Source organism: Vipera ursinii (assembly GCF_947247035.1).
Source record: "Vipera ursinii genome assembly, chromosome: 7".
In the NCBI taxonomy this organism is placed as follows: Eukaryota; Metazoa; Chordata; class Lepidosauria; order Squamata; family Viperidae; genus Vipera; species Vipera ursinii.
In genome coordinates this window covers 22,404,846-22,429,903 of record NC_139521.1, presented here as the reverse complement: position 1 = coordinate 22,429,903, position 25,058 = coordinate 22,404,846, and the positions used below count along the sequence as shown (strand labels likewise).

General features: G+C 39.8%; 1 protein-coding gene across 2 annotated transcripts in view; it reads left to right on the top strand.

The window, feature by feature from the left end:
• LDB2 (LIM domain binding 2) overlaps positions 1–25,058 on the top strand; it is a gene marked incomplete at both ends in the record, with an annotated part of 349,034 nt that overhangs the window by 288,469 nt on the left and 35,507 nt on the right. For both annotated transcript variants that reach the window (XM_083366938.1, XM_083366937.1), the window contains 2 exons: positions 4,538–4,660; positions 6,760–6,843. In XM_083366938.1, coding sequence (XP_083223064.1) covers positions 4,538–4,660; positions 6,760–6,843 — 207 coding nt within the window. The remainder of the gene's footprint in view (positions 1–4,537; positions 4,661–6,759; positions 6,844–25,058) is intronic.

The window sequence follows — 25,058 nt, the reverse complement described above, 5'->3', positions numbered from 1 at the left end:
GGACTATTCACCACAGATAAACAGACACCCCAAATCATGTCTCCTAGGATGCTGAGATGGTCAATTTTCCTTTCAGCATACACATTCTCTATTAAACACAGGCCTGGCAAAGAGATGGGGCATGCAGATGCCCTTAGCAGATTGCCACTAGCAGATACTGGCACGGACCCAGCACCTGTGGGCCAAATCCTGTCTCTACAGGAACTCTCAGAATGCCCACTGACAGCCAAGGACATTGCAACAGCTACCAGAAAAGATCACATCCTTAGCAGAATAGCAGCGTGGGTACAGGGGGGGTGGCCTAACAAGAATCCTGACCCCAAATTCACGCCATACTTTAGAAGGAAGGATGAATTGTCGTCACACCTGGGATGTGTTCTGTGGGGAAATAGGGTTGTCATTCCAGAGGGCCATAGGAACGCAGTGATTGGGGAATTGCATGAGGGACATCCTGGGATTGTTCGGATGAAAGCCCTAGCAAGGAGTCATTTATGGTGGCCGGGGTTAGACACAGCAATTGAGGACAGAGTAGCCGGGTGCTATCAGTGTCAACGGTCTAGGCCAGAACAAGCGCACACACCTGTACATAAGTGGGAAGTGGCTAGGAACCCTTGGTCTCGCATTCATATTGATTTTGCAGGCCCATTCCAGGGCCTCACATTCCTAGTTGTTGTGGATAGCTACTCCCGGTGGTTGGAGGTCGTGCCTGTAAAGTCCATGACTTCAGCCAAAACCATACAGGTCTTGCGGGGACTCTTTGCCACCCATGGGTTACCTGACGTGATTGTTTCTGACAATGGGCCCCAATTCACATCCAATGAATTTCAGGACTTCCTCAAGGCCAACTGGATTAGGCACGCGACATCGGCACCCTTCCACCCCTCCTCCAACGGATTGGCTGAACGAAACGTCAGGACAACCAAAGACACCTTAAGAAGGATCATCCAGGGAAATTGGCATCAGAGACTGGCTCAGTTCCTGTTGGCCCAACACACGACACCGTGCATGGCCACAGGGAAAAGCCCAGCTGAAATGAGGTGGGGCAGACGTCTAACTACCAAATTGGACAGACTACACCCTGACAGGCTACCTGTGGAACCTGAACTGGACATTCCGACCCGGTCTCTAAATATTGGGGACGCAGTCTGGGCAAGGAACTATGGACAGGGGGACAAATGGTCACAAGGGGTAGTCATTGACATAACTGGACCGTTATCTTACTTAATTAAGGGGGAAGGGAATCAGCTGATCAGGAGACACATCGATCAGCTAAGGAAAAGGTCCCCTGAAATTGTACAGGCCAACAATGATAGGAGCATCACTACACCAGACAATACATTCAGTCATGACCAGTTAAGGGCAGCACCAGGGGGTGAGGGAATGGGAATACAAATCAGTGCAGCTGAAGCAACTCCCCAAAGTAGCACAGCAGAAACTGAACCATGTTCCCCGGGCAGCCCAACAGAGTCCCCTGGACAGTCCAGTGAACCACAACAACCCATAAGTGTGGCATTGCCTGAGTCAGTGCCACAAACAACAGGGCCTGAAGCTGAAACTAATAGCAGAACAGTAGGCACCCCAGTTGTCGGCACAGCTGGCAGATACCCAGCCAGGAATCATAAGCCACCAAGTTATCTAAAAGACTATGTTAAGTAATTAACATTTATCTGGGGGGAAGGGGTGTTGTGTCCATAGTTAATGGGAGTGGTTTCCCTAGGCGGGAAAACCTGGTGCAGTTATTGGTTGTTACATCTTCGGCGGGAGATTCTGGGCCGGGGATTGGTTATGTTTAAAGGCACCTTAGTATATAAGATAGGGCTCAACGGCTGCTAGCCAGTTGACCCATGTGCATTCAATAAACATTCTCTTGTTCAACCTCGCTGTCTACACTCATCATTCCGGACTTAACACTATACCCGTGCATTAGTTTTTTCTTGCCTAAAGGTAGAACCTTAATTTTTTCAGCATTGGATTTCATTTATTTTAGATAGGGCCCAATTCATTCTTGTCAAGATCCTTCTTATATCTTAAGTCTATCTTCTGGAGTGTTGGCTATTCCTGCCAGCTTCGTGTCATCTGCAAATTTGATGAGTTCACCGTCTATTCCATCATCCAAATAATTGATAAGGATATTGAAGAGTATTGGGCCTAAGTCAGAGCCTTGGGGTACCCCATTGCATGTTTACCTCCATGTAGATGTAGTTCCATTGAGGGCTACACATTGAGTCCGATTAGTTAGCCAGTTATAAATCCATATGGTGGTGATGCTATCTAACCTACTTTTTTCCATCTTATCAAGTAATAGGTTGTGATCTACTTTATCAAATGCCTTACTGAAGTCCAAGACATGCTGTAAGATTGCAGACATACTGTAAACATAATATAACCTGGTTTCAGCCAAACATTTAAGTCATTTAAAAAATGAGATAAGAACAAGTATTGTCAAAAATGAATTTTAACAAATCCATACTGAGTTATGGTGTCACTTATTTGAAGTTTCCTGATCTTTCTTTTCCTCATTCTGCGGTGTGTCTGAGAGGTAAGACCTAGATATTCTGTCAGGCCAACAACAAATTCTTTTAGTGGCGTAGAATGCAATTCATAGGGTATGTAGATTAGAATTCATGTAAAATAAATTGACATGTTTCAGTCATTCTCAAATATCATCTCTACCCCTTCCTCCTACTCCACATTGACCTTGATGGAATGCATACTTTTTGTTACCGAAGAGCAAATTATCATGACTTGAGCAGCTCTGTCTTTTCTTTCTTACTGTTAGGACATTGCTTTCTTCATAGAGCAGCTGGCATACTGATTCTTTTGCTTTTATTTTCAATAGATATGAAGGATACTACTTTTAGCACTATTCACCAAATTGCATTCTTTCTGACCTTTCACATTTGTGACATCCTTGTTACATTGCTGGGCTAATTGTGTGTATTTCTTCTTGATGACTTATCTTCTTTCTCTGAATAGGTATTCCGTTTCCCTTTTGTTTCGCATTTTTCTCTGAGCTTATTGTATAGACACAGGGACTGCTGCCTTCTTTCTTTATTACTTTAAAAAATCCAATTTTGGAATTGTTTGCAGAAAAGTATTTAGTTTTTCCTTTTTAAAGACTTCCTAACCAAGCTCCTTTATCTATTCGCATCTTTCCCATGGAATCCTAGTTAGCAGGAATTGTTTTCCTGAAATCCACAATTCATATTAATTATACTTGGCTTTAATTTTAATTCCAGCCTACTGTCCTTCAGTGTTTGCTTAGAGGAGTTTAAACAAGGAGGACTAAAGATAATTAAAACAGAAGTTTACAACCTTTGATTCTGCAGTGCTTTTTTGTCATTATGCCTTTTTCTTTCAAGCAAATATGGCCCTCAGCTGAATTATTTGCTTAGTTTTTTAAAACCCATTGTCCTGCTGGAACCTCTAAAGCATTGGTTGAAGACACAACACTCTTTTTAAATTGATGTAGCAGTTTGGAGCACTGAATGGTAGCAATTTTAAATGGGTTGAGGGTTCCCCCCCTTTCTGGTGTTGCCTCACCCAGTTTTTAAACTTTGTTTGTAGCTCACTAAATAAGTTCAACAGGAAAAAGGTATCTCATCCCAGTAGAGCAGACATGTCAAACACAAGGCCCAGGGGCCGGATCCGGCCCGCAAAGTGGTTTCATGTGGCCCACGAACTCATCCTGGAAACAGTGAAGAAACGGCCCCCACTGCCTTGGCCCTGGCCCAGAGACCCTCCTTCTGCCAGAGACCCTCAGATCTGTCCCACTCCTGTGCAGGCCCCATAGGCACCCTTGATGCGAACAATGTAGAGCTGGCCATGCCCACCCAGTAGGCCATACACAGTCTAGCCATGCCGACCCAGTAGGCCACACCCACCCTGGCCATACCCACCTGGCCCCTTGAGGGCAACCGCAATGTTGATGTGGCCCTCAATGAAATTGAGTTTGACACCCCTGCAGTAGAGGCAGAGGAAGTTAATCCTTATTTAAATTAATATTAATGGCTGACTTGCATGTTTTAACGATGGCTGGTATGCTGACTGGCAAAACCCAGAACAAAACCAAAGAAAAAGTCTAAAAGCAAAGAGAAGAAAGCTACATTAATGAAATGGAATAAACATTAACACCTGTGAGATATGTCTGTACTGAAGTCAGTTGAATAATTAGTTGTATTTCACCTATTAATATCATATGCCTATATAGATGCAAAGAGGTCGTCTACTTCAAAAATCAGCTGTGCTGAATGCACTATTGCTAATCACACTCAGACTAACAAACTTAGTATTGTTAATTACAAACAGCAGTTTCAGAGAGAAACAAGAAATAAACAAGATTTAAGCACTCACAGCTATAAAATCTACAACTTGATCAACTGAATTGCTTTCTCTTAATTCTTCTTTGCTCAGGAAAGGATACAATTGCCCTAATGAAGTCAAACAGCAAAATCTATCGACATTTGAAAAAGTTTTCAAAAATATAAAATATCCTAGTAAATCTATTTACATTTTTTGTTGCCCTTTATGCTTGTAGGTATGCACAGAAGGACGTCTGATCTTGGAATTTACTTTTGATGACCTTATGAGAATAAAAACATGGCACTTTACCATTAGACAATACAGAGAACTTGTCCCTCGCAGTATTTTAGCCATGCATGTAAGTATTCAGCCTGAATTGCTTTCTAAAACTTTTGGAGGCCATCAAAGCCATAATTTGTTGTCTCAGGAAATGTTGTAGGGGAAAATCTTAGAATTGGGATTGCCTTTATTATTATTCAATTATTCAGCTAGAGCATTAGATTGATATCTCCAAAATTTCACTTAATACATTGCTTTTTGAAATATAAAATTAGAGGCACATTCAGTGCCATACTTGCACACATTCAGGTTTACTGAATATTAGAACAAGTCACTTGTTAGCCAGGGAGGTCAGCTGCAAAATCCTGCTCTCAGATTCACCCTCAAGATTTGTTAAATAGTACATAGAAGAGCAAAGACTTTTCAGTGGATAGTTATCTTCAGAATCCTTTTCCAACAGAAAAAAGTATTGAATCCACTTTTATTTATTTATTTTAAAAATTGTCATCTTCTCTACTTAGCCTAGAACTTAGCATTACAGTCAGAGATATTTCACTGTTCTTGAGAGTATTTTTTTTGCTTTCTCCAAATGGCTCTTTGGCCTTTCTGGGTCGAGGTGGATCATATCAGGAATTTCCTATTCTAGAAAATTTAAATTCTAGAACCATTGGTTGATGCACCAGGCCCAAAAATAAACACTTCATGGAACACCAGAACATTTTCTTTATTGTGTTGAATTCTGCACATCTTTGACATTTTCAATAAGTGGACTTTAGTTTTAAACAGGCCATCAAGTGTTAGTTCTGCTTTTAATTACTAGTGGTTTGTACACATAACAGCTGATACTCCATTCTTTTCTTTTTGTATTACTGGATAGTGTTTTTAGCAGAGGGGTGGAAATGACTTGTGTGTCTTTTTTTTGTTTTGTGAACTGCATATTTACATACAGTTTGTTTGTTCACCATCCCAATTAAGGAGATATTTTTGTCATATTTTCCTTGGTAATTTATAAGTCTAACATATACATTTATACATTCATTTCCATTTCTTTTAACTGTTCTGCATTTAAAAAAATATTCATTGGTCCTATCAAATCAATCTTGATTTCTAGTGACTGCCTGGACACATCTCTGAAATTTTCTTGCCAGCATTTTCAGAAGTGCCTTTTTCCTAGGGTTGAGTAAGAAAGACTGGCCCAAGGTCAGGTTTTGTTCTCTTCTGGTTTCAAGATTGAAGCCATTAACCACCAGACCAAATTGTTGTGCTAAGACATTGTCTAATAAACCCTGAAGACAATGGGAGAGCACCCAAAATAATAATGTGAATTCATTAGTTTGTCAATATCCTAACCTATGAACTAAATTAAATCAAATTAAAATCTGGCCTTTATAAAACCTTCATCCTTTAACTATACATTAGGGTTAGGCCCTAGCTTAAAGTAGTATTTTCCTCAGGAAGATGTCAAAAATGGATCATCTCAGCCTCCTTGCTGTTTTAGAGCTGTGGTATCATCTGCTGCCAGCATCAAGCTCCCTGCGCCCTGTGCGTTCCCACAGAGAGGGCCTCCTCAGGGTGCCACCGATCAGAGAATGTCGATTGGTGGTCCCCAGGGGGAGATCCTTCTCTGTGGGCGCTCCGGAGCTGTGGAACCAGCTACTGGTAGAGCTCCGGATGGCGCCCGATCTTCGCTCCTTTCGTCGCGATCTCAAGACGTTTCTGTTTGTTCAAGCCGGCCTAGCCTGATGGGGATTGGTGGGGTTTTTATTCTTGTGTTTTAATTTTAACTTGGCGTTTTAGAACTTGATTCCAACTGTTTTAATATGGGCAATTATTTAATCTTGTTTTAACGTTTGTATTTAGTATTTTATTCTGCCCTGTGAACCGCCCTGAGTCCTCAGGGAGAAGGGCGGTATATAAATATTATTAAATTAAATTAAATTAAATATAGTGAGAACATGGCTCTTCTAAGGATAAAACAGCTTAACTGCTTCAGACAGATTATTAAAAAAACCCTCAAGATACTAACTATGATCGAAGCCACCATTTTGACTACTCCGATACCTTGGTATCATTTTTCTTTAATATAATAATACCGAAGAGTTTGATCATCTGGAATCTGTGTTTAAGTACTGCATGTCTCTCATCGAAATATAAAAAAATATCTATTTTTTGGTACAGGCACAAGACCCTCAGATTTTGGAGCAGTTGTCCAAAAACATCACTCGCATGGGTCTGACTAACTTCACTATCAACTACCTCAGGGTAAGCTTTCCGTGATTCATTTCAAGCATTACCCTTGTTCTTTCCTTACCTTCAAACTTTGAATACCTTCGGCATCTTCATGATTAAGTCACAACAAAAATGTTTAACAAAGCTAGTTTTCTGGAAATCTGGGATTAATCTGTTTGCTTCTCATTCTACTCAATAATTCTTCTCAACTAAGAGATACAACTTGGCAAGGCCAGTCAGAAGATTGAGCAATTTTTAAAAATTTTAGGGCAGTAAAAATACTCATTCTCCTTTCAGTTGTGTTGACTTAGACAAAATATGTTTTGTTAACACCATTGCCTTTCAGAAGGATCACTACAAAGCTTAAAACTTTTTCAGGAAAATATCTAATTAATAAATATAACACACTTTTTTGCATGGTCTATTCCAGAGGTTCCCCAACCTTTTGGGCACCAGGGACTGATTCCATGGAGAGAGGTTTTGTGTGCTGCCTGCATCCCACAGATGGGGCTTTGCTTGTTTGTACGGACCGGTTGCTGGCATGCCACGGACCAGGGGTTGGGGACTCCTGGTCTATTCTATATTATGCAGTTGCATTTACCTCCTGTTTTCTCATCTTACAAAACAATACACAACACCTTGTGAAATAAGTTAGTGTCAGGACCCACCCCAATCCACGTCTTAGGAAAGAAGAACTCTTGGAGACAGGATTGTCCAAGCAGGAACTTTTACTAAAACATGATTGTCAGTGGAAAATCTAGACAGGATCTGGAAACTGTGTTGCAGATTGATACTTTTAAAGTGTTCCTGAGTAAAAAAAACCTCCCCTCAGTCCATTTGGTCAATCCCGGATCAATTAAGGTTCAGGTGTCAAAACCTTCCATGGGAAAAGGGATCTTCCATGCCTTTACGACATTTACTTCCTCCCCTTCAGATTCCAATCAGAGATACAAACCAGAATGTCTCCCCCCCCTTTCTTTGTTTTTCTCAGTTCAAAGGTTCTTTCCCTGGTCTTTGATGATGGCCTCCAGGCAGACTGAATAAACAACCTTGCATCTAATGGATTGTTGTTGTTGTTAGCTGTGAAGTCGTGTCCGACCCATCACGACCCTATGGACAACATTCCTCCAGGCCTTCCTGTCCTCTACCAGCATCTAATGGATAGGGATGGCCAATTAACATCTTCTCTTCTCCTCCTTGGGAATGGCAGAATCCAGTGAGGGGTGAGATCTGGGGTATACAGATAGGGATTTAGAAATGGGATATAAATGGATTCTGACAGTTAGGTTGCAGACTAGTAATTGGCCCAAAGGCATTCAGACAAGTTTGAATGGGAACAGTTTGGTCTAGTGGTTAAGGTGCCAGAATAGAAAGCAGGACACCATGAGTTCAAGTCCCACCTTAGCCATGAAAGCCAGCTGGATGACCTTGGACCAGTCATTCTCTTTTAGCCCAGTTCACCTCACAGGGTTGTTGTTGTGGGAAAATACAAGAAGGAAGGTGTATTAATTATGTTTGTTACTTTGTGTTATTTGTAAAAATAATAAAAGCGCTCAACTGCTCCTTATTCCACACCCTGAAACATCACATACATTCCACTTCCGAGGCTTTCCACCCCTCCCCCCTTGTAGTTTCTTTTCAGAGTAACTAGGAAGGTATTCTCTAGTGGAAATCATGATTCAGTAAGTATCTGAGATGAAAGGTAGGCTATCTTCCCATACTATAAAAGATTAAAAGAAATCTCCATGGCACTCTGGCTAACTATTGTTGTCTTTTTTTTTACAAGGGAGCAAATTAACCAATCAAGCTTATATGATCCACTTGGGACACGGAGTTATTTTAGGAAAGAAGTTGAGGACTTTAGCTACAATCAAGTTGTTTTTTTCATAAGCTCCAGCTTACAGTTTGGAGAACTTCTGTAATAGCTTCCATTAATTTTAAAATTAATTTATGGAAGAGACTGTAAAAAGTAGCTTCTTCCCAGTATTCTGTATTTTAAAAACAGAATTACATCCCAGGTCTACAAATACAAACCTGGGGCAAATATATATATATATATATCTTCCTGCTATTGCTGAACTATTCTATATCTAGGAGTAAAAGTAATAATCAGCAGCATTAATCATTTTGGGTCAATCCAAGGATGATGGCTCTTCATGTTGCCTCTCAAGCAATGAGAGACCATGATATGTTCTGTGCTTAATGCTTAACCATAGCTAATTCAAACCATTTTACATTGTAGGTTGTCTAATCTTTATTTTGGTTTTAAGGCTGAAATCTAGTTTGTAATAACAGGAACACAGGGCCTGCTGAGTGTAGTGCTACTTCTGCACATCAGCTACTTTGCTTGGATTATATAAGTGTCATATTTAGTCATGGTATAGGGCCATTACAGACCACAATTGTTTTGAGAACCCATCTTGAAAGTTTTATAGTGTCTAATTAATGACATTTTATGATGCTATAATGCCTTTTCTCCTCCTGCTTAATCCTGCAAGAGCATTCTGAGGCTAAAAACGGTCCCTTATGTGGCCTCAGCATGGACATACTGAAATGTCAATTTGGGATTCATTTGGTTAAGTTTAAAATGCAAATTGTTTGCAGGTGCTGAGTTCTGTGAAACACACACTGAGGCCAATAAGATAAGGCTCATGATATGGCAAATAGATGTAAAATCAAGTGTAGCAAACAAGGTTGGATGGATACAAATTGTTCAAAAGAAACAGGTGTACAAAAACAGGAGGGGGAGTTGCACTATATGTAAGAGAACACTACATATCTACAAAAATGCACATGATCAAAGATAAAATCTCTCCAGAATGTATATGGGTCAATATAAAAGAGGAAAAAAGTGATATTGCCATAGGTGTATATTACAGGCCACCCAACCAATCAGAAGAAATAGATGAACTCTTTTCCAACCAGTTAACAAATGTATGTAGGAAGCATAACCACAGTAGTAATGGGAGACTTCAACTATCCAGATATCAACTGGGAGACAAACTCTGCAGCAAGCGGGAGATCAAACAGATTCCTAACCAACCTAGCTGACAAGTTTGTCATCCAAAAGATAGAGGAGGGAACCAGACGTAAAGCTATACAGGACTTAATTCTTACTAACAGAGAAGAAATGATAGAGAGAATTGAAGTTCCCAGAACCTTGGGTAAAAGTGACCACATCATACTGGAATTTAATATAACGCAAACACTAGCAATAGTAAACAATCCAACCCATGTCTTAAACTTCAAAAGAGCTATTTTAACAAACTCAGAGAGAATCTAGGAAAGATCTCATGGATGAAAGTCCTAGAAGGGAAAACAACCCAAGAAGCATGGGGAACTCTGAAAAATGTGATCATAAAAACGAAAATGAGCACAATACCACTGAAAAAGAAAAACAAGAAATTCAAGAAGAAACCAGCATGGCTGCACAAAGTTCTCTCTGACAAAGATAAAAAGGACAAATACAAAAACTGGAAAGAGGGGCACATAACTAAGACCAATTATCAGCAGACAGCCAGAACATGCAAAGATGAAGTCAGGAAAGCAAAAGCTCAGAACAAACAAAGACTTGCAACAGAAATCAAGGATAATAAAAAAAAAAGTTTCTTCTAACATGTTAACAAGAAAAAGTTTAAGGAAACTGTAGGTCCACTAAAAAGGGAGGATGGCAAGGAAATAACAGGCAACACAGAGAAAGCAGAGCTGCTTAATTCATTCTCTGCATCAGTCTTCACACAAAAAGAAACTACAGCCCAACATACAAAAAAAACCTGCAAAAGACAAACTAGAAACAAAAAATAAGAAAATGGTAAGAGAACACCTATCTGACCCTGACAAATATAAATCGCCGGGATCTGACAGACTACATCCCAGAAGCTGGCAGATGTTATCTCAGTACCACTGCACCATATCTTTCAAAAAATCCTGGAGCACCAGGGAAATACCTGAGGATTGGAAAAGGGCTGAGGTGGTTCCCATCTTGAAAATGAGTATTTAATTTTTTTTCTCTTATCTTTCCTTATCATTTCTGTCCAAAGTATATGAAGTGTTAATTGGAGGGAGAAGGGATCCATATGGAATTCAGAAGAGCTCTGTCTGAAATCAGGTATCGGGTGTCAAAAAATTCAAGATGGTAGCCATGTCTTGTGGACAGAGCCAGTCCCCTTTTTTTACATGCAATTGGTAGAAATCTATGATAAAATGTGTAATATGTAAATGCCCTTGGGAAGATGATAGTCTTGAAAAATGACTAAAAGTTATTGGGGAACAGGTGGGAATAGATGGCCTTCATAGAGTAAATATACGCATATATTGGCATAAAAGGTAGTTAGCTACAGTCATTACACTTTGCATTTTTTAAGAACACCGTTCCTCTGTAGTTTTTAAAAAATTCAAACTTGCAGTAATTTTTTTTTGCCATAACTGGCAGATAAATAAAGCTTTTGCAAGTGCTGACTCAGGAATTCTGGAGTTGAAGTCCATGAGTCATAAAAGAACCGAGGTTGCCTACCCCTGACCTAGAACTAAGGAGAAGATGAGGGAATAGAAGGGAAATTTTTCTGACAGTGAGAACAGTTAATCAGTGGAATGGCTTGCCTTCTGAAGTTTTGAGTACTCCATCAGTGGAGGCTTTTAAAAAGAGATTGGACAGCCATTTATTTGAAATGGTATAGGGTCTCCTGCTTGATTAGAGGGTTGGACTAGAAGACCTCAAAGTCCCTTCCAACTCTGTTATTCTGTCTCGTTTGTGCCTTTCATGGGGATGATCTGTTGCTTACCTAGCCACAGTTGTTTCTTGAGCCTTCTACATGATGAGACTGCTAGGCTGTTTTTCTTACACAGGGACCCTAAATCAAAAGAGGTTCCTGAGGTAAAAATTGGATTTACCATTACATTCCTATTTATTTCAGCTGCAAAGTTTTTTCATACTTTCCAATTTCCTTACCAATTTCCTAGGATTAGATCTTGTTTTCCTCCCCCCTTTAACTATGACCCACATAGAGCAGGGCTTTTGAACCTTTTTACCCATTGTACCACTTTTAGGATATGGCAATATCTGAGTACCACCAGTCACCTAGCAAGGTGTCAAAAACTTGATGACCCCCTCCCAAAAAAGGAAAAAAAGTGGTAAAGTACATGTAGTCCTCAACTTAAACAGTTCACTTAGTGACTGTTCGAACTTACAATGGCACTGAAAAAAATGCCCCCCAAGCCACAGCTGAGCAAGACACCTGCCTGCCCACCCGGCGGTGCTCTTCCCCCTGTCCAAGGTTTTCATTGTTGTGAACATTTCTGTTGAGGATTGGCAGTGGGGGTGGGGTGGGTGGGATGTTTGGTTTTTGTTCCCCCCATCTGCTGGGTGGTTGCAGCAGGTTTTGGTCACTTCACATGACCCTGGGACACCATGACCGTCATAAATATGACGGCGCTTCTGGGCTCAGCAGAACCACCAGCTGCTTTCCAGCTGATTGGTGCTTCTTCATGGCTCAGCAGAAGCACCAGGATCAGCGCCAAGCTCCAGCTGGAGCCTGGTGCTGATCCTGGACTTCCACTGAGCCCTGACAGCTCTGCAGCTCCAGCCATCTCTCGCTCAGGCTTGTGCAGTGCTGCCACCGGTTCAGCTCATTCCCCTCCCCCGCTACCACTTTTCTAGGATGGTCGCGTACCACCTGCCAGGTGCCAATGTACTACAGGTGGTACCTGCACCACTGGTTGAAAAGCCCTGATCTAGAGTTTTAAAGGTAAAACACATAGGTAGAAAATACACACCTTTAGATCTTTCTTTTCTCACCAACCACCATTGAGCCAACAATGCTGGAATAATTTTATGCAGACTGGTGATATGGAAATCCAAAGGGTAAACAATAGGGTAGCTGGAAAGACAAAGTCTCCCTTCCCCCACAGCTAAGTCCTTTTCGAGTAGCAACCACCTTTTCCCAACTGTAGCAACTGTAGGAAAAGATTTATATGGAACATTTCTAAACTCGAGACTTTATTCTGAAAATGGCTTAAAGCCCAGCTCATTTACTGTTTAGCACACCTGTTTAACAAAACCTTGTCACCTCTTTTGCAGTACCAAGGAGTTTCAAATCACATGCTTTATTAGATCTTAAATTGCATTAAGCACAATTAAGCAAAATTGCATTAAACAAAAGTATGTTAGACTTTGTATTTTTTTAGACTAAAGTGTCCTCCAGTGCATTTTTAAAAACAAATCCCAATTACAATGCAAAAAATACTCAAATTTTGATATACAACATATAATAGTTTCAGATTACGTGTCTTAAATTTTCTTATCATTGACTGTATACAATGTAAACTTCTTCCTCTCCTTTTATTCCTTCTATATTTCTTTTTCAAAGCCCCCTTTCTGCATATAATTACAAATCATTAATTTTCTTGCAAGCAAAGTGTATACAATTATAAAAATCAAAGTTGTGAGCATGGCAGCTATGCATTCCATTCTTCCATTACAATATGTTTTTTGCAATTACAAAGGCAGAATGAGTCTAGTATTATCTTTAATATTCCTTGCAGCAGTTTCTTAACTGCTTCTCTTGGATCTTTTCCATGCAGAGAGAGGTACCTCCAGCTTTTTTCTCAGACTGTAGCAAAGCTTAGGAAAGATGTATATAAATTACCCACAAACATTGTTAGATTGGGAAACAAGCCTGTATTGGGTTGTAGATTCGCAGTTTCTTCCTCTTAATTAGTATATGTCACAATGAAAAGTGAATAGCATACTAAATTAACAAGAATTAATATCTGCCTGATCCTTTTAACATTGACAAACAAATTACTGACAAGAAATCATATTTTGACCAAGACATTCACAAGATTTTCAAAACAGAACTCTTGTCCTATTTCTTGGGGGAAAGGGGGAAGAAAGACAAGGAAATTATCCCCTTTTCTCTATTAGTAAGGATATTTACAGCACCAATTATTTAGAATTTGCAGGAAAGATACCAAAGAAGGAGAACATCAAGACAGGCTTTGGGACTTTAATAAAGTTTAGAAAAGATTTATTTAAAAAATTGCCTACAATATCAGGAGAACATGACCCCAACCAGCCGAGTGAGCCCAACAGTGGGGAGGGCCCATGCTCCAGAATTCAGCACAGAAGGAGGCTGAGAAAAGAAGGACCTATTCTGTAGCCCCACTTTCCCAACAGGTCTAGGACAATTGGCCACAGCCACATGGGCATGCCAACTTCACCCTGTCCTTGCCGCCCCTGCCACAGCTGACCCAGCGTGGACATTCATCCTCGGGTGGCCCTCTGCCTGTGCCTGGTTCCCCATCGCTCCTGTCTTGCCTGGGCGATTTGCTGAGGGACACTTGTTCCCAGTCAATTCGCAGGCTAGGACAATTAGCTGGGCAGTCAATCTGCATGTCAAGGAGATAGGAAAGGGGAAGGAGAGTCTTTCTTTGCCTTGCTGGAAAACTTCTCAGGGTCCTTGCCCAGTGTGAGGTTGGTATGGGGTGTTGGGGGGGGGAACAATGCGGAGAATTGGCTTGGGGGGGCTGCACTCCCCCAAAATCTGAAAAAGTAAACAGATGTGGTGCTGCTCATATCAGTGAAGAGTAAGTCCAGTTGAGCTACAATATTAAATCCAAATAACCTATTTTTACTAGTAGCACCTTTTAGTTAGGAGAGATTACTAAAAATGAATCTGATGCATAGGAAGCTCAGCTTTATTCTTTTTTTTCCTTGGGGATTTATGCATATTATCTGAAAAAGATAAGACTGCAGAAATGATTTCTCTTCATGATTCTTTTCTCATTTCCCCAGCCCAGCATACAGGTTCTCTTCAGCACATGCAGGGGAGAGGAACTCCTGAACTAGGCTGGAGAAATGAAGTTGGGATCCTGAAAATCTGAGCTTTGATTCCACAATCTGATGAAGGATTTACGGGAGTCCTCATGTGCATTGGCAGGGATGGTGGGGCAGGTGGAGTAGTCACCGTGTGCGATTACTCTGTTCTAGATAGAGGGAATGATTGGGATTGTGCTGGACACAAACTGAAGTGAAAATTATAATAAGTTGGCAGGTGATTAGTGTTCTTCTCTCACTGCTTGTCTCTTCTGCTGTGTTTACTTTTACAGATTTTAAGTTCAAAACACTGTAGCCTTTTATTCCTAACAGGTAACTCAGCATTATTCTGCCTGACCTGGTCCTTGCAGTTTTTTTGGCAATGTTTCAGAAGTGGTTTGCCCTTGCTTTCTCCCTAGGGCTGAGAGTGCAAGCTGCTGCTCCTGCCAAAAGATATCCCCTTCCCTAAATGCAGAGGGTAGAGGGATGGAAATTTTTTCATGGATGCAGAAATGAAGCTTGGATCTTCACGATCTCTGCCTGTTCTGTTTCAAGCAGGCTGCTGTTGCTATGATTCAAACAGATAAACTCCACAGAAAGGATTTCATGCAGATTACTTTAATTCATCAAGTATTCTCTAAACAATAACTCACAGTTACTGGAAAGATTCTTCTGAAGCACATTTCATAATCTTATCCCATCACACAGTGTGAAAAGAAGTAATCTTTCCCATGTTGGCCGAACAAAAGGCTCCCGTGGCTGGCTCCATTAAAGCCCTGCTGGATTGCACGTAGCCAGGAAAACCCCTGGTATCCACATGGAAGTCCCTCCCAGTGGCCACTTCGAAACACAAATGTGACCAAGTAAATTAAAACTACATTACCCAGAAGGCTATCCCTTAAGGGAACAGTTCTTAATTCATAAAATAACTCTACTCTGACCAACACACTCCCCGCCTGGAATTATAAAATTTCCACTATTAACTAAAATAAACAAAGACATAGCATCAAACAATGCGACTGTGAGGTAGGCACATAATATGCATAGCTCAAGGTTCAATCTTCAAGTTCAGTCTTCCTTAACAGCAGTACCAGGTCGGTGATCGGTCTGGTGTAAAGCCTTTTAACGAAAGTCTGTGAATCACGACATGACTCTTGTGGCTTCACAATCTGGACTTCAGCTTGGCAAACTAGTCCATCAGAGCTGGGTAGAACTTGGTGCACAAGCCCTATGGGCCACGAGTTCCGATGCACGTCCTTGTCTTTCAACAAGACAAGGTCCTTCTTCGAGATTAGGCTCTTTGGTCTTCCATTTGCAGTGATACTGAAGGCTAGGCAAGTATTCCAGCGCTTTCAGAAGATGTTGGCGAGCAATTGAACTTGTCTCCATTGTTGTTTATACGTGTCTTTGGGAACAAAATTCCCTAATAGTGCTGGCCAGTCACCTGTCTTCTGGGTTAGCTAGGTGGCTGGGGTGAGAATAGTTGGATTTTCAGGATCTGAGGAAACTGGAACCAAAGGTTGAGTGTTGATGATAGCTGCCATGAGGGTAGTGAGGTTCTCTTGCGTCAGCGTGGGTGTCTTTGTCAACATGGAATCCAGGATTTTGCGGGCTGTGCCAATCATGAGTTTCCATGCTCCTCCCATATGAGATGCATGGGGAGAGTTAAATGTCCATACACAGTTTTGGGCCTTTAGATATTTGTCAATTACTGAATTGAGGCAACTGATAGAATGAGTAAAACATCTGTTGAATATTAGCCATAACTGCTATAGCTTCCTTTCTGAAGCGGATGAGCACACTGAGCAGACTGTTGGTGAGATCAGGCCCTGTAAGAAGGACTTTGTTCAAAGAGATGCCTTGGAACTGCACACTGGCATCAAAGACTACTCATATCTGGTTGGCTTTTGTGGATGGTATACCCCAAAGAATGGTAGATACCAGCATTCTTCATCTTTCCTCAGGGGTGGGGCAAGGTTGGAGTGTCTGCTGTGGATCTTTGGGCTTTGTGTTCAGGATTCTCCTCAGACTGTTGAGGCGAGAGAGAGCTTGCTCATGGTTATTCGACAGGCGCTGCCTGGGTATGCAAAAGGGTAGTGGGGCTACCCAGCTCCCAGTGGCATCCTGTAGAAATTCCTTGTTTATGAGCTGCAGAAATTCTTTATCAATTATCATCTTTGCTGGTCTGGAACACTGTTGCTCCTAAAATGGGTTTGATTGTCAAAAGCGTGAAGTGTTCTTGGCATGGTTTCAAGTGGGATGCTCTCCTATTACTAAGGATGGACGTTGTGAAGGTATTCACCTGGGTTGGAGCTTGCAGCCGATCAACACAGACCGTTCCTGAGATGACCCATCCAAGTTCCATCTTGAGGGCAATTGGGGAGCCAATTGGGCCTCTGACCATCCCATGGCAAGCAAAGGCATCAGGGGTGTCTACTTCCAACAGAAGCAAGATTTTGGCTTCAGGACCTAGGACAGGAAAGTGATCAGCCATGTGCATTAGGTGAGGTATGGTGCTTGCTACTTCTGGTGTTGAAATCTGACTGATTATCTGGTAAGGCGTCCCATTCTAGCAATGGCGGCAGTGGGAACTGTGAACTCCCATCTAATGACTCTATGCAGAGTCCCTGCCATGCTCTGGGGCCCAGTGCACATTGATATTGTGAAAGGTGTTTCTTCACTTTGGACATCAAAGAGGCCGAAGAATGCTGACCTAGCTAATGAGTGGTTGCTTTGTGTATCTACTATTACATACATCTTCACGGCTTCTTCTGGGAGTCCAGCAGGGTAGACTTTAGCTAAGCATATCTGGTGGTATGAACGAGGGAATGGTGAGTCACCACATACTGACATGCAATTGACACTCATGGTCACCTCTGGGTGCTCTTTGGAGCCATGCTGAGGCTCCTTGGTCGAAGGAGGAGTAGAAGTTGCTCATTGGGGAATTGCCCAAGGGAGACATCACAGTTCTATGTGTTCACATAACTGTTGCTTGATTATCATTTCCAGGATCTTCCCATGTATTAATGCCATGCTGATTGGTCTGTGGTTTTCTGGATCTGTTTTTTTTTTTTAAGATGAGAACCACATCAGCTCTTTTCCAGTCCTCAGGTGGTTCTCCGGTCTTTGGATCTTTGAAAGATATAGTTCAAGGGTTCTAAGATCATATCTGCCAGCTCCTTCAAAACTCTGGACTGTAATACATCAGGCCTTTTGATTTGAACACATCTAGAATGGACAGGTGTTCTCTTACCATTTTCTTGCTTATTTTAATTTGTATTCCTAGTCTGTCTTTTACGGTTGTGTTTTTAGTGTTTTTGTGTAGACAGTTTAAAAGAATGAATTAAGCAACTCTGCTTTTTCTCTACTGCCCATTACTTCCTTGCCATCTTTTTTCATTAGTGGACCAATTGTTTCCTTGACTTTTTGTTTTTTATACGTTAAAAGAATTTTTTTTATCATTATTATTGACATTTGTTGTAAGTCTTACTTCATTCTGAGCCTTAGCTTTTATGATTTCATCTTTGCAAGTTCGGGCTATTTGTTTGTATTCGGCCTTAGTTATGTGTCCCTCTTTCCATTTTTTGTTTTTTAGTTTATCAGAGAGATTCTTTGTGTAATCATGCTGGTTTCTTCTTGGATATCTTATTTTTCTTTTTCTTTTTTTAATATATTTTATCGATTTTTTAAAAAAAAACATAAATCATTCAATAATTGGTGAACAGTGTGTTGTCTGGGTTACATTTGTAAAACAATAATTAACAATTAATTTCTATAATCCATATCCCACATATTAATTTTAGTTGATTTCTTCTTTCCCCAAAATAACCTCTTTTGCAAGCATTGGGTTAATACAATTCTTATTCTTTTGATAAATAACAGTTGAATATGATTTTTTTCCAATATTCCTAAAAATAATAATCATATTAGTATAATATTTATTTTCTATCCAATCATTCTGGTTGCCTTGTCATAGATCCTGTTACAATCCTTATTTTATTTATTTTTCCCACTAAATTCTAGATATTCTTACTGGTGAAGATTTTCTCAAAAATTAATTACATTTACATTTACAAATTTAACTAATTTTTTCCATATAAGCCATCTCACACTTTTACATTTCTTAAGAAATAGATAAAACAATGAAAAGAAGAAAAAGAAAGGAAAACAAGAGTAAAGAAACATAAGAAATAACATACTACTTAAAATATATATCCCTCCTAGGCTAATATATATTTAGTTGCTTAATTTCTTAGTCTTTTTAACCATAATTAAGAATATATTTAATCTTTAATCTTTAAACATTCCATTCAATACATCTAGTCATCTAGTCCTTTCTTATTCAAAACATTTTTTATAATTTTCTTAAATTCAATCACATTTAAGTACCTAAAGCATTTCCTTTATTTAAATAATTTCAACTTTTTTATATTACTCATATCAAGAAACAGAACACAAAAGAAAAAAAAGCATACTACATTGTTTAGAGAATTCATCCCTCTTAGAATAGTATATTCCAAGATTTTTCTACTTCTTTAACCATATTCAAACAAATGTTTCTTTTTTAAGTATTCTCTATGATAAATCCCATCATCTATTTTCTTGGTTTCCACCTTAATCTTTTTCCTTTGCCCAATATCTTTCTTAATTTATTTTATTTATTTATTTATTTGGATTTATATACCGCCCTTTCCCGAGGGACTCAGGGCAGTTTACAGGGTATTTAAAAGAAAAATCAATACAAAAGTGAAAAACAATTTAAAAAGATTAAATCAGTCCCTGAGAGAAAAATAAAAAACCCCTGTTAAAATTAAAATTCTCAGCCTGGGTCAGAGAGCTCGAAGAGCCAGGTCTTCAGGTCACGGCGGAATGAACGGAGGTCGGGGGCAGTCCTAAGCTCCGCGGGCAGCTGGTTCCAAAGGGCAGGCATGCCCACTGAGAAGGCCCTACCCCTGGGTGTTGTCCGCCGGCAATCTTAAACCGGTGGCACCCTGAGAAGACCCTCCCTGTGGGAGCGCACTGGACGAAGGGAGCTTGATGCTGGCAGCAGGTGTTCCCTCAGATATCCCGAACCCTCACCATTTAGGGCTTTATAGGTCATCACCAGCACCTTGAATGTCACCCGAAGGGCAACCGGAAGCCAATGCAGTTCGCGGAGTAGAGGTGTTACATGGGAGTATCAGGAAACCCCCATCACAACTTGCGCGGCTGCATTCTGCACCAGCTGAAGCCTCTGGGTGGTCCTCAAGGGCAGCCCCATGTAGAGAGCGTTGCAGTAGTCTAAACGGGAGGACACGAGCACATGAGTGACTGTGCGTAGGGCATCTTGGTCCAGGTAGGGTCGCAACTGGCGCACTAGGCGAACCTGGGCAAAAGCCCCCCTGGTCACGGCTCCTATGTGATCAATGTATTTTGCTGAATCAATGTATTTTGTATTAATCAATGTATTTTGCTGAATCAAAAGGTTTTTCCGTATGTTCATAAATGTTGCTGTAGGTATAAAAAGTAAATCAATATCTTTGTCACGGGCATTTGCCCACTCCTTTTTTATTGGGAATCTTTTCCCTTCTTTTTCTCTCTGCTTCTCTTGTTGCTTTTTGTCTCTCCAGTTCTGGTGTTTTTCCTGATATCTCTGTAGAACGTTTATCCAGTCTTTTTTCTTGTCTTCAAGTTTATTTTGTAGTGTTGAAATATAAGCTGTCTTTTCTAAATCTAGTGTTTCTTGTGAATTTTTTTCCACTTGGATTAGATCATACTCCTTTGTTTGGTAGAATTCCATCTTCAAGTCTCTAACTTCGAATTTATGTTCAGTCATCTGTATTGTCTGTTCCTTCTCTGCTGTATTTTCCTGAGGGAATTGTTTGGTATAAAATTGAATTGGAGTTGATTTATATTTTCAAAGTTATTCTGAATTTGTTTGTGATTTGAGATCATTGTTCTTTGAATTAGTTGGAGCTTAACATATATCTCCTCTTGAAAAATATTCATTTTTTCTTTTTTTTTATTGAAAAGTTTTATCATACATTTTATCTTTAACAATCCCCCCTACCCCTCCCCTATCCCTCCCTCCCTACCCCTCACCCCTCCCCTCCCCCCGACTTCCCAGAGCTAAGTACAAGGTATAAAAAACCAAAAAAAAAAACAAATCATAAACATCCATATGCTAACAACCATAAACTCTAAAATCTATCTCTCTCTAGCTCATATAGGATAACTACAAACACTATTAATATAAAATATATAAAAAAAACAGAAAAAAAAGGAGAAAAGAAAGGAAGACTTATTCAAATGCTACATGAAACTTCTTAGTCCCATATTTGTTCTGGATATACTCAATCCATTTTCTCCACTCCATAACATAACGTTCTTGCGAGTGATCTTTCAAATAAGCCGAGATCTTTGCCATCTCTGCCAGGTCAGAAACCTTTAAAGTCCATTCTTCTATAGTCGGCAGTTCCTCCTTCTTCCAATATTGACCTACTAAGAGTCTTGCTGCCGTAATTAAATTCAACATCAGCTTAGTGTCCACAACCGTAGCATCTGTAATTATTCCCAACAAAAAAAGTTGCGGACAAAACTTTATCCTTTGCTTAAAAATCTTCTGCATATTCCACCAAATTTTTATCCAAAAAGCCTTAACCTTTTTACAAGTCCACCATATATGAAAATATGTTGCATCTTCTTCACCACACCTCCAGCATTTAGGCTGATAGTTCGGATACATACTTGCAAGCTTTTTAGGATCTAAATGCCATCTGTAAAACATTTTATAAAAATTCTCTCTTAAATTTTGAGCTTGTGTAAATTTTACGTTCCTCACCCAAATCCTTTCCCACGTGTCCATTGTAATAACTTCTTGGATGTTTTGGGCCCATTTAATCATACAATCTTTAACAAGTTCTGTTTCTGAATCAATTTCTATCAAAGCAAGATATATCCGTTTAATATGTGCTGGACCCTGATTTCTGATTTGCTTTATCAGATTTTCATCAGTCATTGTAAAACCATTTTTCTGATCTTCTTTCCACCTGGCCCGTAGCTGAGTATATTGAAACCAAGTTTCAATATACTTCTTCTCATCTCGCAAGAGGCTATATGGTTTCAAACACCAGACATTTCTTTCCAAGCTTAAAATCTCCTTGTACGTAGTCACATCATGTTTAAAACCAACATTTATATTTTCTATTGCGTGTTTTGGGATTGCCCACAATGGTATCTTACAATCTAGCTTATGTCTGTACTTCTTCCAAACTCTCAACAATGCCTGTCTTAAAATATGCACTCTAAACACATTATCTACCTTCTTATCATACAACAAATATGCATGCCAGCCAAACAACAAGTCGTGGCCCTCAAGATTTAATAATCTCTCTTGTGTCAAATTGATCCAATCACTTATTCCTGCTAACGCAGCAGCTTCATAATATAATTTAAAATTAGGCATTTTAAGACCACCTCTTTCACGAGTATCCTGCATAATCTTAAGTTTAACTCGTGGCCTTTTCCCTGCCCAAACAAATTTATTGATACCTCGCTGCCATTCCTCCAAATTAGAATCTTTCTTAAGAACCGGTATCATTTGAAATAAAAATAAGAATTTAGGCAGGACATTCATTTTCACTGCTGCGATTCGCCCCAACAAAGACAATTGCAATTTTTCCCAGCTCTCCATTTCTTTTTGAATTTTCCCCCATAATTTTTCATAGTTATTTTTATATAACTTTGTATTAGAGGGCGACCGAAGCACCCCCAAATATTTGACCCTTTTAACAATCTCAAATCCAGTTAATCCTTCTAAGAGAGCCTTTTGCGAAGCTGTCATATTTTTGGCCAGGATTTTAGTTTTTTGTGTATTAACTTTAAATCCAGAAACCTTCCCATATTGTATTATTATCTCCATCAGGTCCACAACAGAGTTCTCCGGCTGGGTCACTGTAACAACCAGATCGTCTGCGAACGCTCTCAATCTATAATCCTGATCTCTAATTTGTATACCCTTAATTTTTTCCGAATTCCGTATTTTAACCAATAATATCTCCAATGTTAACACAAATAACAATGGCGATAACGGACACCCTTGCCTTGTGCCCTTCTCAATATTACATGCTTCTGTCAGGCTATTATTAACTATTATTCGGGCAGTTTGTTTTTGATATAATGCCCTAATTGGTTGCAAAAAATTATCCCCAAAATTCATTTTATCTAAAACTTTCATCAAAAATTGCCAATTCAATTGATCAAAAGCTTTTTCAGCATCTAAAAAAATTAGCGCCGCAGGGATCTGGTTGTTCCTTTCCAAAAACTCTAACACATCAACTATATGCCTCACATTATTTTTCATTTGCCTACCACTAATAAACCCCGTTTGGTCCCCATGAATCACCTGTTGCAGAACCCTCATCAGTCTATTAGCCAACACCTTAGCAAATATCTTGTAGTCTGTATTTAAAAGTGATATCGGTCTATAATTTTTAACTTGAGTAGCATCTTGGTCTTCCTTCGGAATCAAAGAAATAAAAGCAGTTCTCCAAGACGGAGGCACCTTTCCCCCCCTCTGAATTGTCTGGAACAGTTCCTTTAACGGTTTTATCATCTCTAATTGTAGATTTTTGTAATAAGCCGCAGTCAAACCATCCGTACCTGGTGCTTTGTCCACCTTCAATTCCTTAATTGCTGTAAGAATTTCTTCTTCTGTTATCAATTGATTAATCCCCTCTTTTTGTGCTTGCGTAAGAACCGGGATGCTAGCATTCTCCAAATATACATCAATGTCTTTTTCATTAATCTTCTCCTTAGCATATAATTTGGAATAAAAATCCACAAAAGCTTCCTTAATAAGATCCTGTTGAAACACAACCTTTCCCTTATGCTCAATTTTATCTATATTAGAAGCCCTTTGCTTTTTCCTCAGTCTATAAGCTAGCCATCTACCTGGCTTATTAGCATTGCAAAAGGTGTTGTGCCTGGCAAACCGCAAATTGGTTGCCACTTGGTCAGCCATTAATTTATCAAATTGTCCTCTTAATAGCTTAATAACCTCCTTAGTCTTCACATCCGCTGGATTCAAAATCAAAGCCTTTTCTTTTTCCTTAATTTCATTCTCCAATTCTTTCCTCCTGGCTTCCAAAGTACGTCTGTGTTTATTATTCATATATATCAACACCCCTCTCATATAGGCCTTGCTAGCATCCCAAACCATGTCCATAGAAGTATCCTTATTCATATTAATTTCAAAAAAATCCTTCATCCGCTGTTTACATTCTTCCACATTTCTCTGATTTCTAAACAAATTCTCATTTACACGCCACGAGCGCCTATCTCTATTGTCCTTATTAATCTCTAGCCAAACTGGGCTGTGATCAGAAATAGTTCTTGCACATAACTTCACCTTCTTAATCCTAGAAAAAAAGTCATTAGTCAGCAAAATAAAATCGATCCTGGAAAAAGATTGATGTCTGTCAGAAAAAAAAGTATAATCCTTTTCATGCAGGTGTATATCACGCCAAATATCTCGCAGTTCCAAATCATCCTTCATTTCAAAAAAGGATTTAGGCAGTCTAGCATGACTTGGAACGCGCTTAAAAGAACCAGCCTTGTCCATCTGTACATCTGTACATCCAAAACACCGTTCCAGTCCCCCATAAACTAAAAAAATCAGCTTGTTGTTGATTAGGAGCATATAATCCAACTAAAAGCGTCTTTTTACCTTCTAACAGCAACTCTATCATAACATATCTTCCATGCTTATAAGTCCGCTGTTAAAGCACTTTTAACATAAACAACCACTCCATTTTTCTTATTCATTGCAGAAGCAACAAATTGCGTGCCCAACCTTGAGTTCGATAAATACTTTTGGTCCATAACCCTAATATGCGTTTCTTGCAAACATATAACATCTATCTTGAATTGTTTTAAATATTGAAAAACTTTCTTCCTCTTCTGTGGTGAATTTAGTCCATTAACGTTCCAAGTTAAAAATTTAGTCGCCATGCATGTCATCCCAAAGCTGTTGGAGCACATCTTTAATAGGCCCACTATCTCCTTTAGGCCGTGCTCCTCCCACTGCTTGGCTGTAAGTACGTTTTGAAAGTTCCATAAACTTCTGCTGATCTTGTTCTTTTATTTTTTTTGCTCGTTTTAAAGCGGCACGCGGCACCCTCTGCTCTCCAGGATCAGCCAAAGAAGTTATAGCTTGATCTCCTCCAGCACCATTCTCCTCTGTCTGTCCAGCTTCAGCCTCCTGAGGTTTTCCTTCTCCAGACCCCTTTGCAGCTTCCAGAAGTGATAGTGGGGTTGCTTTTTAAAACATTATTGTAAAAATCACGCGCCTGTGTCACAGTAACCAGACGGTACCTTTTGCCTTCATGCATCACCACCAATCCAATTGGAATCTCCCATCTGAACCTTATATCACGTTGTTTGAGTTCCTGCACAA